Source organism: Crotalus tigris, unplaced genomic scaffold, assembly GCF_016545835.1.
Source record: "Crotalus tigris isolate CLP2741 ecotype Arizona unplaced genomic scaffold, ASM1654583v1 scf7180000018974.730210, whole genome shotgun sequence".
NCBI lineage: Eukaryota > Metazoa > Chordata > Lepidosauria > Squamata > Viperidae > Crotalus > Crotalus tigris.
The window spans coordinates 702,719-723,234 of NW_024097305.1; the positions used below are offsets into that span (position 1 = coordinate 702,719).

Here is a 20,516-nt window from a genome sequence, read left to right on the forward strand (position 1 = left end):
ATGACTGCCTTGCTTAACAACAGATGTTCTGGTCCCAATTGTGCTCATAAATTAAGGACTATATGTATGCCCTACGATGCAATCTTTCTTCATAGCATGCGATGCAACAACAGTTTGTGTGCTGTTCAAATTCATCTGCAGAATTTGGCAATTTCATTAAAATTACGGAATGAGAAACTCCATCCCTACTGTGTGACATCACAACAAAGGTACAGAATGGTAGCATTTGTATCACAACAGTATAATGCTCATTTGATCATTTGCCTTATCATGGATGCCTCCAATTTTGTTAAAATAGGCTAAGTGTGTCGTGCTGAATTCACTCGCCATGTTCCTAATGGACTGATTTAAGCACATCAAGGACACATTTAATAGACAATCAAAGCAATTTGAAGAGCCGGTTTGGTCTAGTGTTTAAGGCACCAGGCTAGAAAGCGGAAGATCGTGAGTTCAAGTCCTGCCTTAGCCGTGAAAGGCAGCTGGGTGACTTTGGGCCAATCACTCTTGCTCAGCCCAAACCACCTCACAGGGTTGTTGTGAGGAAAATAAAGGAGGAAGGTGTGTTGGATATTTTTCCCACCCTGAGTTATTTAAAAATAATAATAAAGGTGGGATGGATATATACAAATAAAATAAATAAATCTTTCCTTGGCTGAATCCATTCCTGCCTTCGCTCCATGCTGGTATGACTTCTATGACTCTCACAGCTAATAACGACATCTTTGTTTCTGAAATTCTTACTAAGAGCTTCAAAGCAAGCAGCCCTGCCCTCCAGATATTGAATTACAACACCCATCGTTCCTACGTGGCAGATAGATTAAGAAGATACTGTATGGTTTTATGAGAAGAAGAATGACAACTCAGCCCTGGGAAACGGGAAAAATATACTGAAGAAACTTAAAATAGCCCCAACTTGATTTTGTTTGGTATAAGAGGGAGCAGAAGGAAACTCTGTCAGACATTCGAGATTCTCTTATTATATCCTAGAATAGTGTTTCTCAACCTTGATGACTTTAAGATGTATGGACTTCAATTCCCAGAATTGAAGTTGAAGTCCATGTATCTTGAAGTCACCAACGTCGAGAAACCCTGTCCTAAAAAATGAAGTACCATTACTGGAATTCTTGGGCTGTCTATTTCATGACCTACCCACTTCCACAAACTTCCAACTCATTCAATCCCATCCAAGTCTCCCACCAACATTTAGCAGGAAACACATGTGGATCTTTCTTTCATTTTTTTTTATTCCTCTTTCAAAATGAATGGATGGAGAATTCTTCCCTCAAATTCCCACCCAACCCGTTCCCCATTGCCTGAATGCCCAAAGTTAAGTAAAGTGTAATCCATTCCTTGGGAACATCTGGAGGGGACAGGGTGTGGAAGATTAAAACAATAATATCTAGGAGTTGTGATGAAGCTGGCAAATGACTCCCCACCACCGATAAATTCCGGGATGTGTAGAACAGCCTTGCCGCATTCCACCAATAGTCCTTTTGCAGGCTTCCGGGTGAAAAATTACAGGTGGTTGTTTTCTGTCCCAATCCCTGGGGAAATCTGAATGAAATTCAATTGTCTTCGAGGGCTGCCATGGGCTGGACAGCTAAACTGAAGCAAGCCGTTTTTGGCCAGCATGCAAGGTGCTTTGCCTCCCGCCCCACCCTGCCTATGGCTTATTGCTATCTGTGGGTCACACGCAGAGTGTTAAGAAAACGGGATCTGAAACAGGAAGTGAAAAGATGGATGGAGGCCACAGAGAGGATAGCCCTGATGGAGATGTTCATGTTTTAGAATAGTCTGCAACGCTTGAATCCTTTGGAGTCCCGCGAGGAGGTGCAATTCGGGACTCCGTCCTCAGGCATCTTGCTGTGATGGTCAGGCCCATCTTCAGCCATGACAGCAGCTGGAAATGAGAACAGCTGGAAAGGGCCCTCGGCGATGGGGAAGAACCACCAGGAGAGACGCAAGAGCCCTGCGCAGGCTAAGACTGCGATAGAGGGAGGATGGATAGAACTACTCCCCATTTTGCAGATGGGAACGTGGAGCTTGCAGCATCGGCGGCCTTCCCCTTCAAAAGCCACGAATGCTTCCTCTGCTTCCCCAGGCCCAGTCAAGGCGGTCGGTCTTTGCCGGAAGGGTCAAGCAGGTGGAGTTGCATTAACCAGACAGATCTTGTGAGATGAACTTGCGTAAGCGCTCCAGGTACTGGCTGTAGAGTTCGATATCGTTGTGGCCAGCTCCTTCCACCCAGAGGGGCTCCACGGCCTTCGGGCAGCGCTCGTAAAGGGCCAGGCCGTGAGAGAAATCAATCACCTCGTCTTCGGTGCCATGAATGAACAGAACGGGGGAAGTGATGCGGGACACCTTGTCTATACTGCGGAAGAGAGAGGAATAGAGAAAGTGAGGGTAGATTATTGCAGCAGTTAAAATGGTTAAAATCAAACAGAGCCTCTCTTCTCCATGCTGGCTGGAGAATTCTGGGAGTTGAAGTCCACAGGTCTTAAAGTTGCCAAGGTTGGGGACCCCTGGACTACAGCATTGAAAATGGTGACTTATGACCGGTCTTCTAACTTATGATTATCACAGGATCCCTAAAGTCACATGATCAAAATTCGGCTACTTGGCAACTGTCATGTATTTAGACCAAGGGTCTTCAAACTTGGCTCTTTTATGACTTGTGGACTTCAACTCCCAGAATTCCTCAGCCAGGCACGCTGGCTGAGGAATTCTGGGAGTTGAAGTCCACGTCATAAAAGGGCCAAGTTTGAGGACCCCTGATTTAGGCAGGTTGCAGCATCCCCGAGTCTTGTGATTGCCATTTGTGAACTTTGCTTAATGACTTGATTTCCTTAACAACTGTAGTGATTGGCTTAACAACGATGGCAAAAAAGATCATAAAATTGGGCATGACTCCCTTAACAACCATCTTGGCTAACAGCACAAGTTCTGCTTCCAGTTGTGATTTGTAAGCTGAGGATTACCTGTACTGTATAGTGAATCAAATTGGAAATAAACGAAGCAAATACTGAGTTACTACTTCTATTTGTAACTAAATGCAAACTGAGTAGCCTCTATACAAGGCGTCTCCAAACTTGACAACTTTAAGATGTGTGGGTTTCAACTCCCAGAATTCCAAGCTGGCTGAGGACTTCTGGGAATTGAAGTCCACAAGTTTTAAAGTTGCCATGTTTGGTGATCCCTGATCGGTATGTAGGAAACTCTCACTGAAAAGTTTTTTGGAGTTGCACTGGCAGGATAGACTTGTCAATAATCATGCTTCTGAAAAAGAAATTAAAAGATTTGGAGGGAGGGGTGCTGACAGAAAATCATCATCATCATCATCATCCAGTCTGAACATCTGGCTGACTGTGCGATGATCCATAATAATAATAATAATAATAATAATAACAATAGTAATGATGATGATGATGATGATGATGATGATGATAATCTGGCTGCACAAGACCAAGCCTTAAGGACAAATGCATTCAAAGTCAAAATTGAGAAGACAGCAACAGATAGTAAGTGCCGCCTATGCAAAGAAGCTGAAGAAACAGTGGACCACTTGGTAAGCTGTTGCAAGAAGATTGCACAAACTGATTACAAGCAACGGCATGACAAAGTAGCAACAATGGTGCATTGGAAGATCTGCAAAAAATATCATTTGCCTGTAAGCAAAAACTGGTGGGATCATAAAATAGAGAAAGTCATAGAAAATAATAAAATTAAACTGCTCTGAGACTTCAGAATTCAAACAGACAAGCACCTGCAACATAACACCCCAGACTTAACAATTGTCGATAAGAAAGACAAAAAAGTCTGGATAGTGGATGTGGCAGTGCCTGGAGATAGCAGAATAGAAGAGAAAGAACTGGAGAAGATAACAAAATACAAAGACCTACAAATAGAAATAGAACGACTGTGGCAAAAGCAAGCAAGGGTAGTACCAATAGTCATAGGCTCCTTGGGTGCAATCCCAAAACAACTGGAGCACCACTTGAACACAATTGGCATTGACAAATTCGCTATTAGTCAATTGCAAAAGGCGGCCTTATTAGGAACTGCTTCCATCCTGCAATGATATCTGTAATACCATCAAACATCCACATCTGCCTATCCCAGGTCCTGGGCAAGGATTCGATAGGTAGACAAAATGCCAAATCCAGTCTGAACATCTGGCTGACTGTGCGATGACCGACAATAATAATAAAGTTGGAAGGGACCTTGGAGATCATCTAGTCCAACCCCCTGCTCAGGCAGGAAACCCTATACCATTTCAGACAAATGGCTGTCCAGTCTCTTCTTAAAAACTTCCAGTGTTGGAGTATTCCCAGCTTCTGGAGGCAGGTTGTTTCACTGGTTAATTGTTCTAACTATAAATCCAGCAGACTTCAGTAGTAAAGTTTAATTGTACATTTGCCTTCCTTGGCTGAGCTCCACACCCACGTTCTTGCTTCCTCAAGGACTTACTTTGGGAAAGCATCAAAGCAGTAGGTCTTTTTGGTTTCTGGGAAGGCAACACGCATGCCCGATGTTAAAGGTGAATGTAAGATAACAGCTGCACACTCATAGCGGGAGGCCAGGTCCACTGTGGGCACCGTCCCAATGCTTTGCCCATAGAGGATGATGTTCTCAGGGCTGATCCCATATCTGTAGAGAGAGGAAAAGAAACCGTAGAGGTGCCGTCGCAAGGTAAATTACATCTTTTATGTGCCTTATGTACTGCTTGAAGAAGTACAGGGATGGAATTTGCTCTCTACAGATGTAAAAACGTGATTTCCAAGTAGAACTTGACAGCTGATGCTATTTGGGGCTACTCGTCATGACTAAGGGAAGGGACATCCTCACTTAAAAGGCAATCCAGCCCCAAATAGATGCTGGAATGAACAGGCAGCCCACTTTGTCTGTGTCTCCTACTGATGAGCTGTCCGGAGGCACCCTAGCAGTCTCACTCAGTTCTAAAGAGGTGGAAGCGTAGGCAGGCTGAACCACGCAAAACATTTATTTTCCTCTTCCCCGCTACTCCTGTGCCCCCCTCTCTCCCTGGCCCTCAAAACAGTTTGCTTCCTCTTGCTTAACTCTGCCCTTCTCTGGGTAGGTGGGCACATTTTCAAACCCAGCATGAGGCAACAGCTGCCAATTATTTTGTAAGAAAACATAGAATTGATAGAAGAGAATATTTGTAGCCCAGGGCTGAACCACGGGATCCTTGGTGCTTTCAGAGCTTGGTTGTTTTCTTGCAGATATTTCATTACCGAACTAGGTAGCATCACCAGTGCTAGTAGCTGCTAGCTCTACTAGCACTGGTGATGTTACCTAGTTTGGTAATGAAACATCTGCAAAAAAACAACCCAGCTTAGAGAACACCAAGGGTCTGACCATAAAGAACATTTTCAGCCTTACCAGGTAGACCGGACAGGAAACACAGCCAGAGCAGCTAATTCTATTTTACTGTAAAGCTATACTAGCAGACCCTTGCAGGTGTAAAAATACAATTTTCCCACCATCTCCTTTATACCCCAAGAGTCCCTTCTCAGCCTCTTGTCTCACCCTCTATCCAGCTGCAGGCTAAGCTGTCTCTTATCTAATTATTCCCTCCATAGCATCTCTAAACCCAGTCTCTCAAAGTCATTCCCACATACCACTACATGCTTCTGAAGATATTTCAGGACTTTAAGAAGCCAGTATAGTACCAGAGGCTGCTGCTCACTTAGCAGCACTGTTGACCTCGTTTTTGCTTTTTTTTAAAGTTAAAAAAACCCAACTCAAGATGAGACAAGAAACATGGTGGGCACCAAAACGGGTGTCCACAGTCACACTTGCAGATCCAGGCCCTAATTTGGGCGCTAAGACAGGCAATGAACAAGTACAGCTTGTTTGTCTATTTATGGCTTAATGGAAAGTATATCTGCCCATCTTTCTTGGCCTCGAAAACTAAGAATGGAGTCGCTATTTAGGAAGTATCCGATTTCTGAGAAAACATTTAAGGAAGAGGCCTCTGAACGCCCTTGCTGGAAACTGATGGACTGATCAATCATGACACTGTTATGAACCATCCTGGAGCTTTTGAAACAACAACAACAAAAGGCTGGCGGTGTTCTTCCTGGAGACTCACCGTGTGCGTAAGGCCTGCCAGGCTGCATCAACATCAGCATAGAGGTTCTTCTCTGAAGGTTTCCCTGTGCTGGCACCGTAGCCGGAGTAGTCGTAAGAGAAGATGTTGCAGCTAATCCGAGTGCCCAGGCTGATGTAGAAGCTACACATCTGGCCCAAATCCACAGCGTTGCCATGCGAGAACAGAACGGTGAACCTGGAGGAGAAGGAAGGGTTCAGAAAGAAGCAGAGGGATCACATCTGATCCTCAGGTGCAACCACGGTGGTGAAAGGCCTACTGTTTTTTTTTTGCAGGACAGAGTGTACCACTTCAGAACACAGACAGTCCTTGACTTACAACATTTCATTTAGTAACCATTCAAAGTTACAATGGCAATGAAAAAAGCGACTTATGACCAGTTTTCATAGTTAACACCTGGGCAACTTCCCCGTGATCAAAATTCAGATGCTTGGCCACTAGTTCGTATTTATGATTGTTGCTGTGTTGTTCCCAAGGTCGTGTGAGGTCACCTTTTATGACCTTCTGACAAGCAAAGAATCTGGAAAGCCAGATTCATTTAACAACCAGGTTACTAACTTATCAACTGCAGTAATTCACGTAACAACTGGGGCAAGATCGATCGTAAAAATGTGCAAAACTCGTTTAACAAATGTCTCACTTCACAACAGAAAATGTGTGTGCTCACCCCCTCTCTGCAAGTAGAAATTAGCACAGTGGGGGTGGAGGAGGAGAAGAGGTTGGTGAAGATCCCTTCTCCTCATTAAACAAGAGCTGGAAACTCTTATTTAATACCGTGTTTACATTTGTTAACGTGAGAATGAAGTTTTAAACGGCTCCGCTATTTTCAGAGTTGGTCCGGCCTCCTTCCTTCGTAAGTCCCTACCATCTCATTTTGCCATGGATCAAGGCTCATTACATTAGGCCTCTTTTATACAAAGGTTTAGGGGCAGGGGTCTTCAAACTTGGCCCTTTTATGACTTGTGGACTTCAACTCCCAGAATTCCTCAGCCAAGCACGCGTGCCTGGCTGAGGAATTCTGGGAGTTGAAGTCCACAAGTCATAAAAGGGCCAAGTTTGAAGACCCCTGGTTTAGGGTATGCGTGAAATATGCTTAAATACGACTGTCTATGCTTGTAAAAAAAGGTGTACACCTCACCACATAATGAGGTGGCCGCTTCTGAGGCCACAGCAAGATAGGTCTTTTCGAACCACACAAAGGAAGAATGGATTATGCTGTGTTGCACTTGTTTCTCCTGTAGCCCCCCTCTGTACAAAATTCCAGGGGTTCTCAACCTTGGCAACTTTAAGACTTGTGGACTTCAACTCAGCTTTGCTGGCTAAGGAATTCTGGGAGTTGAAGTCCACAAGTCTTAAAGTTGCCAAGGTTGAGAACCCCTTGTACAAACACTAGCACAGGTAGTCCTTACAACTTACAACTATTCGTTTAGTAACCATTTGAACCATTTATAATGGACTTATGATCGGTCCTTGTACTTATGCCTGTTGCAGCATCTCCACTGTCATGGGATCAAAAATCTGATCACTTGGAAACGGGCACGGCGTGGTTTTAGACACTCACGGCGTCATGTGATCGCATTTGCAAACCTTCCCAGACGAGCAAAGTCGATGGCAGAAGCTTGGTTTACTTAACGACCACGTGATTCACATAAGAACTGCAGTGCTTTGCATAACAACCATGGCAAAAAAAAGATAATAAAAATGAGCACAACTCAATTAACAACCATTTTGCTTAGCAATGGAAATTGTGGTCGTAAGCCGAGGACTGTCTGCATTGCCAGCCACTCCCGTAAGGAACCATATGAAACAACAGCATAGCCCAGACCAGAGGTGGGCAACCTTGGCTCTTTTTATGGACTTCAACTCCCAGAATTCCTGAGCCAGCATGGCTCAGCTTGGAAACCTCTCCCTTTTCCCTCAGCGTGGCTGGCTCAGGAATTCTGGGAGTTGAAGTCCATGAGTCATAAAAGAGCCAAGGTTGTCTACCCCTGGCCCAGACCACCTTTAGCAGCTCAGAGGTGACATTTTCAAACATTTACCTAGTATTTAAAACACAGGCACAATTCTCCCTTTCTGCAGAAATCTAAAGAATTGTTACAGAAAAGTTTGGCCTCACTAATTTATTACAAACGGATGGCTGCAGTCTTAAGTATGACATTTTCACCTTCACTGGCAGTTTTACGTAACTCAGTTCTTGAGTCATTTTGAGATTTATTGCTGTTTCTACTCCTTACATAAAAGATGGAGACTAAAGTATCAGAATTTCTACAGATCCTACCAATGTCTATAAAATAAATACTGTCATCACCATTTCCCCACATTTTCTATTACAGGAAGAAATACAAGCAAGAGTTTTCTTCTCTCAAATTTACTATCACGACAGCGATCGTCCACTCTTTACTATAAAGAACAGGGTTTTTTTTAATTTCGGAAAGCTGACTTTTGGATGTATTTCTTTTTCAAGCATTCACTTTTGTCCTTTATTTGAGTCATTTAACATTTACCATACAAATGGCTCTATTTAATCCATAGTCGTTCACATTAATGTGAAAAGTATGGAAACTGAACGTCCTTTTAATATAAATTTGCACATGCTGTTCAATTTTAGATAATTTTCTTAGAATATGTGCTTTTGTAAAGTTTTTCTCGCTTTTGCTCTTGAAGTTTCCTTTATAAAGCAAAGTTACAAATATAAACAACCATTTATGAATATTGTTTTGTTAAACTCTTTCAGATTTGCCCCTCTTTTCAAGTTTATCCTTCATTTTTTTCCAGGAAAATAGGATCATCCTAACTCTGTTCTACATAATGGGGAGGAACGGACAAAATTAATTAAGGCCACCTAAAGAAGGAAAACATTTTTCTTGGCATTTGCACAATCATTTGGCACAACAATGTGAACTTTGAATTTTTTTACAGATTGAATTATTTCAATGTGTAAAATCCCAAAGACACCCAAATCTGATCTATCTAACAGGGTTCCTAGGAATAATAGGGCAAAATGAGTTTAAAGAGTAACAGTCAGCTGTTTTGGACATGAAAAGTGGTGGGTTTTTTTTTTTTCATTTTTAAGGATTTATGGCTGGACGGTTGATTTACTGTATCAACAATGGAGAACAGAGACAGATTCCCATACAAAGAAGACCAGAAACTGTGACCAGGGAACGCCCTTATCCACAACCATCACATCTGTCAAACTAAGGAAAGAACTGGTCTAGCTGCTCTGATCTAGCTGCTCCAGGACTTCTCCTTGCTGCTCCCACCCCATGTCCAGGCCTCAACTAACTTCTCCAGCCTAACCAGGTGGCTCCAGTGGCTGAAGAGATGCCTTGATTTTCTGGCAAATGATCTTTTTATGGTTGTTCAACAATTGTGTCCCAAGATTCAAGGCCTCAGCCCTTGAAGAGTTTGCAAGAAGGGTTCCTCTTGAACACCTTTCAAGGGTTGTGTGTATCAAATTTGGCAAGTTTAAGATGAGTGGACTTCAAGTCCCAGAATTCCTCAGCCAGCATGGGGAAAGGAAAGGCCCAGGACAGAATCACCTATGTTTATTAAGTCTCATTTCAACTTAACCACATGGAGACAACTTCAACACAGACATCCTATTTGGAAAGAGAAGTTGCTACTTTTGAGGATATCATCTGTTTGCTCTGATTTAAAGTTGTTGTTGTTGTTGTTAGCTGCGAAGTCGTGTCCGACACATCATGACCTCATAGTCTTCCTGTCCTCTACCATCTTCTGGAGTCCATTTAAACTCATGCCTACTGCTTCAGTGACTCCATCCAGCCACCTCATTCTCTGTCGTCCCCTTCTTCTATTGCCCTCCATCTTTCCCAGCATCAGGCTCTTCTCCAGTGAGTCCTTCCTTCTCATTAGGTGGCCAAAATACTTGAGTTTCAGCTTCAGAATCTGGCCTTCTAAAGAGCAGTCAGGACTGATCTCCTCTAGGACTAACCGGTTTGATCGCCTTGCAGTCCAACGGACTCGCAGGAGTCTTCTCCAGCACCATAGTTCAAAGGCCTCAATTTTTTTGCGCTCCGCCTTTCTTATGGTCGATTACAGTTACAGTTGCTAAACAAAACCCTCACAATTTTGAGCTGTAGGATGCCTGGTTAAAGGCCATGTTATTCTTTCCATTTCTAAAATCATTTGTAGCGCTTTTAGAAACTTTATATTACACATTCAGGTGTTTGGTTTATGATGGGTTTTTTTTCATCCTCATCATATATTTATTATTTTGGTTTGTCTCACAGTTAGCCAGAATGGATTTGGCATTTTTATCTACCTAGCAAGTCCTTCCCAAAGACCTGGGAATTATTATCTATTAGTATCATAATCTTTGATAAGGATGCTGCTGATTGTTCTTGGTTTTATTATCCCGTGTTTCGTTCTTCGCATTTCACAGTGCCCAGAGAATAGCAAATATAGTAACTTTTTTATACACATTTATCTTCCGGTTACTGTGGCCAAACTATTCAGACTTTCTTTTCTAGTTCGGTTCTGGTTTTGCTTACTTAGAAACACCCTCCCCCTCAAGTCAGTAAAATTTACCTTCAGGTAAATCTGCAAAGGAGCCTGTACAGGTGGTCCTTGACTTTTGATCACAACTGAGCCCAACATTTCTGTTGCTAAGCAAGACAGCTATTGACTTGTGCCCCATTTCATGACCTTTTTTGCCACAACTGTTAAGTGAAACTCTGCAGCTGTTAAGTGAATCATGTGGTTGTTAAGTGAATCTGGTTTCCCTCATGGAGTCTCTTTTTAGAAGCTGGCCTCTAAAGGTCACAAATGGTGATCACATGACCCTGGGATGCTGTAACGATTGTAAATACGTGCCAGTTGCCAAGCATCGGAATTTTGATCATGGGATACTGCAACAGTTATGTGAGAACTGGTAATAGGTCACTTTTTCAGTGCCCTTGCAACTCTGAATTGTCACTAAACAAACAGTTGTAAGTCGAGGACTACCTGTACACAGTCATAAATGAGAAGGAAAACACCGCTGCAAAAGTTTGAGGCTGAAAATAAAACTTCCCCCTTGCAGCTCACATGTTCCAAGTACGTCACCCGTGCTCGATTCCCTTGAGAACTGGCTCTGGTGACCCCCACCGGCCAGGCCCCAATCTGATTTAATTAAATTTTATTTGATAATTTTCACCGCACGGAATAAACACTGGGACTCTTTCGGCAAAATTAAACCTGACATGTTAAGCTCTCAAGGGGCTTAATTCCTGCACCTATGAAGTTTTTTTTTTCACATTGTCATGGAAACAGATTACAAAGGCTGGGGTCCAATCCCCTTAAGCTTTCCAGTTGTCTGAGCAACCCCTATTTAAAAAAACAAAAAAAAAAAAGAGGTGGGAGGCGGAAGAGGTCACAAGCTCCTTTCAATTCCAGGCTTATGATTATTTGGAGGCACCTGCAACATAGCAAGAATTTATACACCAAATGACAGGCCCCAGATTAACTCAATTAAGCAGCTTTGAGCAAGGCTGATGTTCTTAACTTTGTTGTTTAACTGTGCTTAGTGGATACAGTCTTCCCCCCCTCCCCCAAACATGGCCAACAATGATCACTGGCTCAAACTGTTGTCTTAACAGAGGGCTTTGCTAGTGTGTTTCTTCAATAACAGAAGAACTGCCATCAGCCGAGCAAAAGAATGCAGGGCGTCCCACAATTCTGTGCGAACTGCTTTGGAAACTGAGATGGAATCCCAGCAAATTCACATTTACCAGCACCACTTCTAATAAGGACTTGTTGAGCCTCTAGAAAGAGTACAGAGAAAAGCAACAAAGATGATTAGAGGACTGGAAGCTACAACATATTCAGAACAGTTGCAGGAATTGGGTATGTCTAGTTCAGGGGTAGGCAACCTTGGCTCTTTTATGACTTGTGGACTTCAATACCCAGAATTCCTGAACCAGCCATGCTGACTCAAGAATTCTGAGAGTTGAAGTCCACAATTCATAAAAGAGCCAAGGTTGCCTATCCCTAGTCTAGTTTAATGCAGAGAAGGACTAGGGGTGACACGATAGCAGTGTTCCAATATCTCAGGGGCTGCCACAAAGAAGAGGGAGTTAAGCTATTCTCCAAAGCACCTGAAGGCAGGATAAGAAGCAATGGATAGAAACTAATCACGAAGAGAAGCAACCTGGAACTAAGAAGAAATTTCTTGACAATTAGAACAATTAATTAGTGGAAAGACTTGCTTCCAGAAATTGTGGATGCAGTTTCTAAGAAGAGATTGGGCAACCATTTGTCTGAAATGGTATAGGATCTCCTGCTTGAGCAAGGGGTTGGACTAGAAGACCTCCAAGGTCCCTTCCAACTCTGTTATTCTGACTTGTACAGTTATACAGGTAGTCCTTGACTTACAAGCACAGCTGAGCCCCAAATTTCCATTGCTAAGCCAGACAGTTGTTAAATGAGATTTGCCCGCATGGTACAACCTTTCTTGTCACAGTTGTTAAGTGAATCACTGCAGTTTTTAAAATAATAGCAATAATAAGTGAATCTGACATCCCCATGACTTTGTCAGAAGGTGGCCAAAGGAGTTCACAGGACCCTGGGACATTGCAACGTCATAAATACATGCCAGTTGCCAAGTGTCGAATTTTGATCACGTGACCACAGGAATGCTGCAACAGTTTGACAACTAGTCATAAGTCATTTTTTCCAGTGCCGTTGTAAGCTCCAACGGTCAGTAAACAAATGGTTGTAAGTTAAGGACTACCTGTAAACCCAATGACCCAGATACCGCACTACTACTGCCACTCTTTTCAAATTTGCTCACCTGGCGCCAGGTACGCAGCGGACATACATGCAACTCACTCGGTTCCCTCGGCTGCTTTTGGTAAGGAACACCTCAACAGTGTCTAGTTCTCGTTGGGTATACTGGAAATCAGCCCGGTCCGTCAAATGAAGCTTCCAGCGAGCCATGGTGCCACTCCGGGAGGAGGCGTTGCTGGTGCTGCCCGCAAAATCTGGTTCCGGGACGATTGTATAGGTGGGGTCTGGAGGTAGGAAGGCCAGCTTGGCAGCTATCCGACTAGGACAAGGTGGGCAGCAGAAAAGACAGCAGAGTTCAGTAACCGTCAGCCCATTCATGGCCGCGGGTGGAATCAAGGAGAGGGACTATGGGGTATAGGGTAATTTTCAGGGAAAAGCAGGAGTCCCACAAGCAGGGCAGTCCAACCAGTTACGAAAATATTTCAGCCTCCAGTGAAATGCGGGGAGTCTTTAGCACATGTCCGCTCAGAACAGCCATAACTGGGGGGTCCTGCATTCCAACATAGAGAATCTTGAAGTCTCTCTCTGCACATGAGTTTTGTTGCACAGAATCCTAAAAAACAAAACAAGAGAGGAAATTATTTTTTTTCCCATGAAGGAGATCCAATAAAGGCAACGGGAATGGTCGTAATTTATGGATTCTTATGGATCTTCTTATATGCCACCCATTTCACCTGGAGGCGACTCTATATATTTATGATGGTTGCAGTGTCCCAGGGTCATGTGATAATTTGTTGCGAACTTCTGACAAACCAAGTCAAAGGGGGAAGCCAGACTCACTTAACATCCGTATTAGTAACAATCGCAATGATTCACTTAACAACCCTGGCAAGCAAGGTTGTAAAATGGGACAAAACTCAACTGTGTTGCTCAGCAATGGAAATTTTGGGCTCACATTGTCAGTTGAGGACTACCTGTATTTCCCAACCTTTGTCAGTTGAGGACTACCTGTATTTCCCAACCTTAGCCCTTTTTAAAGATGTGTGAACCTTTTTAAGATGTGTTGCTGGCTGAAATATTCTGGAGTTGAAGTCCACACATCTTAAATTTGGGAAACAGAGATCGGGTCTAGTGTTATCAAATACGCTGTGGAAGCCAAGCTAGTTGTCACAGCATCCCCAAGATTGGTCCAGCAAAATTCAGTGTCATGTTTCGACGGTATGATTTTAGGGTTTTGGAGCCTTTATGAAAGATATGACAGTTGTTTGCCTTCTACTTCCGTTCCAATTAATTATCCTCTGGGAAAAAACCATACAATTTTCTAAAGCAGTGGTTCTCAACTTTTTTAATGCCGTGACCCCCAACCGGTCGTAAGTCGAGGACTACTCAACCGGTCGTAAGTCGAGGACTACTCAACTGGTGCAGCACCGTTTGCAGAATGGGACTTCTGGCGGGCTCAGCAGGGCAGAGACAGCCTGGACAATTAGACTCTATTCAAGAGAGTCTATTCTATTGGCTTTCAAAAGCCAATAGAATAAAAGGGAGTAGCACAGGTAAGGAAAAGGGGGGAAAAATGGCGGACTGCATTGTTTGGCGACCCCCGTGAAATGGTCGTTCAACCCCAAATGGGGTCCCGACCCACAGGTTGAGAACCACTGTTCTAAAGGAAATCAACCCTGACCATTCTTTGGAAGGAGAGATACTGAAGCTGAAACCCAAATACTCTGGACACCAAATGAGAAGAGAGGATTCTTTGGAAAAGACCCTGATGTTGGGAAAGATGGATGGCAAAAAGGAGAAGGGGACGGGAGAGGATGAGATGGTTAGAAAGTGTCATCAACGCAATGAACATGAATTTGGGCAAACTCTGGGAGACAGTGGAAGACAAGGGAGCCTGGCGTGCTGTGGTCCATGGGGTTGCGAAGAGAACATCTTAACGACTGAACAACAACAAATAAAATTTCAACCATACGCCATCTACTGATATCATCTGTGGCCTCCTAGTTCAGGGGTCTTCAACCTTGACAACTTTAAGACATGTGGGCTTCAGGGAGCTGAAGTCCACAAGTCTTAAAGTTGTCAAGGTTGAAGACCCCCGTCCTAGTTCCTTCTAAGTCAAGTTCAGAGCTGTTCTATATCAGCAGTCCCCAATCTTTCTGGCTTGGCGGACCGGGGGTGAAGGGGATGGTTCCGTGTGAGTGGCAGGCGCACATGTGAGCACATGCATCTCCATTTGCACATGAGCGAAAGCACCTGCCACTCACACAAATGGAGCTTTGCGTGTGGTAGAGGGCTGCGGCCAGGGAATTGGGACCCCTTTTCTATATGATCTTGAGATTCTTTCTGATTCTTATTCAATGTTAAGAAAGCAGCTTAGAGCAGTAGGACTAACATAGGACTTGGGATGCTAGACTGTTCACTGGCCCTTTAAAACAGGCCTACCCATAAAATTTCACACAGAAATCAGCCTCATTAATAATCTTTTCAAACATTTGATCATGCTACACAACAAGAGAGCAAGGAGGGGGTTAATGTGTACAAGTGTTTGCTCATTCCTGATTTGCAGCCAATAATTCATCACACGTATATGAACGCATAACCAAAACAATGATATAAACATATCCATGCAATTTCCGCGAATAGAAATATCACAAAGGAAAAAGGAATTTTTCTACAAAAGCTGATCACAACACAAGGAAGAAGATTGGATCACAACATTAACTGAACTTGCAGAAGTGCCAAAGTTGTTTAATTTGGTCAGGAGAAAAAAAATAAAAGACTTTTTAAGAAAAGACTGGACTGAAATGGTATAGGTTTTCCTGCCTGAGCAGGGGGTTGGACTAGAAGATCTCCAATGGGCCCTATCCAATATCATCATCATCATCTGAAATCCTTGCATGGACTTTTTGCTGAAAGAAGAAAAAATGAATTATGAGATTTGGGGATTAAAATGAAAGGAAGAAGTTAGGGAAACATTAATATGACGATGACTTGATAGAAGGGCAGAAGGCAATTATTGTATGTTTTTCTCTTTTTTTCCTTTTCAGTTTGCTTTTCTATTATTTTCTATTTTTGTTCTTGCTTGTGTTGTATATTTTACAGGATTACACTGAAAATGTGTGTGTGTGTGTATACACAAAGCTGAAGAGAATAAAATTGAACTGTATTTTCATCTTAGGATCTAAATTTGAAGGAATTTATGGGGTAGGGAATTACCAATCTTGATTAAATCTAGATTAAACTAGGTTTAACAGACCTATCTTTGTTCTGGTAGCATTCATGCCTCATTGTTTACTTTTCGTGTAATGTTTTAAGTTTAAAGCTTGTATGATCCCAGTATATTTACTGTATATCCCACCTTTATTATTTTTATAAATAACAAGGCAGTGAACATATCCAACGCAACTTCCTTCTTATTTTTTCCCCACAATAGCAATCCCTGAGGTGGGTTGGGCTAAGACAGAGTCACTGGCCCAAAGTCACCCAGCCAGCTTTTTATGAAGCAAAGCAAGTTTCATAGAAAATGTGAACCCATCCAACCAGAGACAAATCACACAAACATCATATAATAACCCAGGGTATGTTACTGTTACTTGTCTTAGAATTAGCAAAAGGCCATCAAAGCTGTCCCAAAGGTGCTTTTTCTAACTGAAGAGGCTTCTTGGATGAGAAGCAAATGTTTTCAAAGAAAAAAATAAGAAAGTCCAGTTGCCTTTGGGAAGAAAAGGACCTTTGGGACAACCATGATCTGGATGATTATGAATCTCCATAGACATCAAGGCATCCAGCTGAACTTCCTGTTCAATGCCAGACTGATAATAAATCTGAATAATTAACAGTTGTCTTCATCCCATTCAATACAGAGAAGTTTTCCACCTTTCTAATTCTATCATGAGAACTTTTTTTGAGTTCTTATTGGACCACAAAGTAAGATATAAATATAGAATCACTACAGCAATGCATCAATGTCCATTACAAACAATGATGTCAAAATCATGACTCAGGGATCACATCAGAACTCTCTAATCAGGACTGGGAAAAAATATGTCAAGGAACAAGCCCTTATGAGTTTGATAAAGATTTATTCAGAAAAATGATTAAGGTGATAGCACAAGTGTTGCAACAAGTACTTTGGCCTTCTAATCTGAAATTTATATGCAAGCATATAACAACAACAACAACAACAATAATAATAATGTTGGAAAGGGCCTTGGAGGTCATCTAGTTCTAGTCCAACCCCCTGTTCAGGCAGGAAATCCTATACTATTTCAAACAAATGGCTGTCCAGTCTCTTCTTAAAAACTTCCGGTGTTGGAGCATTCACCGCTTCTGGAGGCAGGTTGTTCCACTGATTGTTCTGTCAGGAAGTTTCTCTTTAGTTCTAGGTTGCTTTTCTCTTTGGTTATTTTCCTTCCATTGCTTCTTTTCCTGCCTTCAGGTGCTTTGTAGAATAGCTTGACTCCCTCTTCTTTGTGGCAGCCCCTGAGATATTGGAACACTGCTATCATGTCACCCCTGGTCCTTCTCTTCGTTAAACTAGACATGCCCAATTCCTGCAACCGTTCCTTATATGTTTTAGCCTCCAGTCCTCTAATCATCTTTATTGCTCTTCTCTGTACTTTTTCTAGAGTCTCAACATATTTTTTACATCTGGTGACCAATTTGGATGCAGTATTCCAGATGTGGCCTTACCAAGGCCTTGTAAAGTGGTATTAACACTTCATGTGATCTTGATTCTATCCCTCTGTTAATGCAGCCTAGTACTGTGTTGGCCTTTTTGGCAGCTGCAGCACACTGCTGCCTCATATTTAAACCACTAGTGTTTTTCTTGGCTTCCTTCACTTTTTAGTGAAGAAGAAAAAAAATCTATCTTACGCTACAGCTACTATTTTGTTATTATTATTACTAGTTTATTATCAGCATGACTCGACTCTCACAGGCAAGATATTTTGCAAGTGAAAATATAATTTGCATCATGTCTATGATAAGCATACAATCATTTGCATGATGACATCATGCAGATCCTCAATTCTCTCCCAAGACTTCTATGCAACCTTGATGAGGATACAACCAATTCACAGAATATCCCTCCCCCAAATCCTATGAACAACGCAACTGGACCTGTTCCTCACCCAGGCAGTCTTCCAAGGTCCAATGCATCCCTTACATTAGTCTTGGTAACATTCTCAATCTTGGTAACATTAAAATGGGTGGACTTCAACTCCCAGAATTCCCCAGTCAGCCATGCTGGCTGGGGAATTCTGGGAGTTGAAGTCCCCCTATTATTAATCTGGCCAAGGTTGAGAAATACTGACCTAAAACTATCCACAAAGTCTTTTTTTAAAAAAAAAAAAAAATAAGGAGTAGGAGGACACTACCAATCTGCTTGCTTTGAAAAAAAAATAACAACAGCAGCAACTGAATTTGTGCAGGAGTTTGTGAATTGTGAAGCTTCTACCTACAACCACAGTAGCTTAAGATAAGGCTGCATCTACCCACATCTCTCGCTGATTGAGCCTCAGAGACTCCAAAGCCAATCCAAACCTCACACTGCTTGTGTCAGACCAATACACAGTGGCCTCATGAATAACATCATTAACAGAATACTACAGCTCCCCCTCAGCACTCCAGTTTGAAGCCACATTAGTCATTGGAAAGCAAAAAGGACATATTTTCACTGATGCTCTTCCCCCTCTACACAAAGCCCCCACCCCACCCCTTCAATTGCATACTCCAAAAGCTCCTCATACATACTGCATTATCCTACTCATTATCCCCATCCAGCATCACTTTTACCTCTAAGAAAATCAACCAGGCCTCCACACTTCGGCACTTTCCAAGCATGCCTAACTTTATCCCAATAGCTCAAACTCTTCTTGCTGGGAATCATGGGCACTGTAGTTCAGATGTGTTGAAACGGCTCGGGATGGGGCGGGCCAACGCAGAAACAGCAAAACCCATCCCCAGTCAGTCAGGCCCTACCTTTAACAGCGATCGAAAGAGAGATTTTTTTCGCCGAGTAGTACCCCCGGAGTAAATCCCGCGCGTTTTCACGGACTGTTCGTGGGTGGAAACAGAGCCCAGCCCACGAGGAGTGGGGGATCGCTATTTTAGCAGGCAGGAATTGTGGAAATCCGAGCGAAATTCTCTCCAACGGTCCCGATTAACAGCAACAGATTCTTGAGGGAACGGACAAAACGAGCGTGTGGAGAACGGAGATCTTAGCGGCATATGACATCATCGGAGCTGTCACTACACACAAACATGTACACGCGAGATAGCTGGGGCACTTTGGGGACCCGGGCACCCCCGAGATCTGCTCCCGAGCAGCCCTGCAAACACGCTCCCCAGCCAGCCACGGCAAGGCTTCCCCCCACCCCTTTGGCGTAAATAAAGGCAAGAGGTCGTCGTTGTCCCGGGAGAACCGAGAAACACACCTGCCCTTGCAAAAAGAAGGAGACCCAAACCCACGAGCGAGCCCCAGACGTCAGAAACCACCGCACCGGTCCGGAAGACCGGAGAAATACGCCCGCTGAGCGCTGAATCCGCCTCCGCCGCCACAGGTTCGAGCCTTTCCAGGGATGGAGAGGCGGAGCGCATCACGCCCGGACGCCCCAAACTCTCCCTCGGCCAGCGTGGAGGGTAGCCAGCCCAAAGGCAGGCAGACCCCGCGAGGATCCCGAGCCTGCTCTCCCCCCTGCACGCCCGTTCCCGCCGCTCCCCGCCCGTAATCACCCGCGCCTGCCCCCTGCTCCGCGTCGCCAGCGGAGGTCCCCGTCGCCTTGGGCTCGCAGCGGCTCCGCGAAGGGCAGCTGGCGAGTCTCTCCCTTCGGGCGGCAGGTGGCCTGTCCTCCGTTCCCCCTTCTGCTGAGGCCGCGGCCGCCCCGCTCAGCCGCCAAGTCCTCGTCCGGCGCGGCTCTGTTGTTTCCCGGCTCCCGCCTGGGAGCTCCAACCGGGCGCCCCTGCGCTCCGCATTACGCGTCGGGCCTGCAAGTTGGAACGAGCGGCCGCTGCTGCGCCGGGCCTCCCACCCTCTGGCGTCTCTTCCTCCCGGGGAGGCGGATGTGACAGCGCGACGCCAGCGCTGGAAATGACGACACCCGGCCGGGTGGGGCATTCAGGAGGCAGAAATGGTGGGGAGGGTCTCCAGGGGAGACAAGGGGAGCTCCCCAAGCTGTGCTGAGCGTGGGCGCCAGTCGGACGGTTTCCAGGAGGAAAAGGCGTCGAAGACCCTGTTCGAGCGGCTTGCAAAGCCGTGGCTTAGGGCAGAATTTCTCAAAATGGGGTCCCAGGACCTTTGTGGGGGTCCCCCAGGACTTTGGGGAGGGATCTTCCAGGACCCTCGTGGGAGTCCCCCACGATTCTCTCAGGGGTCCGCGAAACCGAAACGATTTGCCAGCTTGCGTTGAAAAATAGCGCCGTATTAAAATCCCACTGTATAATGGTGAAAAGCAGCAGTGGCAGCGAATGCGTTCATTTAAATGTTTAATCTGGTCAGTGTCGATGCAGGTAGCCCATACAAACGAAAGCTTTTTGGAAGGCACTCCATAATTTTTTAAAAAATGGGAAGGGGCTCTGAGAGAGAAGCTGTTTAGAAAATAACCCCAACTGTTTGACTTCAAATGCTTGCAAGCAGTTGCCTTTCGGCTTAGCGGGA

The 20,516-nt window shown here is 44.1% G+C and overlaps 1 protein-coding gene across 1 annotated transcript; it reads right to left on the reverse strand.

The window, feature by feature from the left end:
* Positions 1–1,282: 1,282 nt before the first annotated feature.
* On the reverse strand, positions 1,283–19,931 carry LOC120314691 (alpha/beta hydrolase domain-containing protein 17A). The gene is made up of 5 exons (XM_039358040.1): positions 19,595–19,931; positions 12,924–13,472; positions 6,113–6,307; positions 4,468–4,647; positions 1,283–2,371 (listed from the first exon to the last, which is right to left on the reverse strand). Exons 2-5 carry the CDS (start codon positions 13,235–13,237, stop codon positions 2,155–2,157), a joined length of 906 nt encoding a protein of 301 aa, XP_039213974.1. The 5' UTR covers positions 13,238–13,472; positions 19,595–19,931; the 3' UTR covers positions 1,283–2,154.
* Positions 19,932–20,516: the final 585 nt, after the last annotated feature.

Coding starts and splice junctions, on each gene's coding strand:
- LOC120314691 (XM_039358040.1), bottom strand. CDS start 13,237: ATGAATGGGCTGACGGTTACTGAACTCTGCTGTCTTTTCTGCTGCCCA. Junction 6,308..12,923: donor CGCTGCGTACCTGGCGCCAG/GTGAGCAAATTT, acceptor CTTCTCCTCCAG/GTTCACCGTTCTGTTCTCGC. Junction 2,372..4,467: donor TGCTTTGATGCTTTCCCAAA/GTAAGTCCTTGA, acceptor TCTCTTCCGCAG/TATAGACAAGGTGTCCCGCA.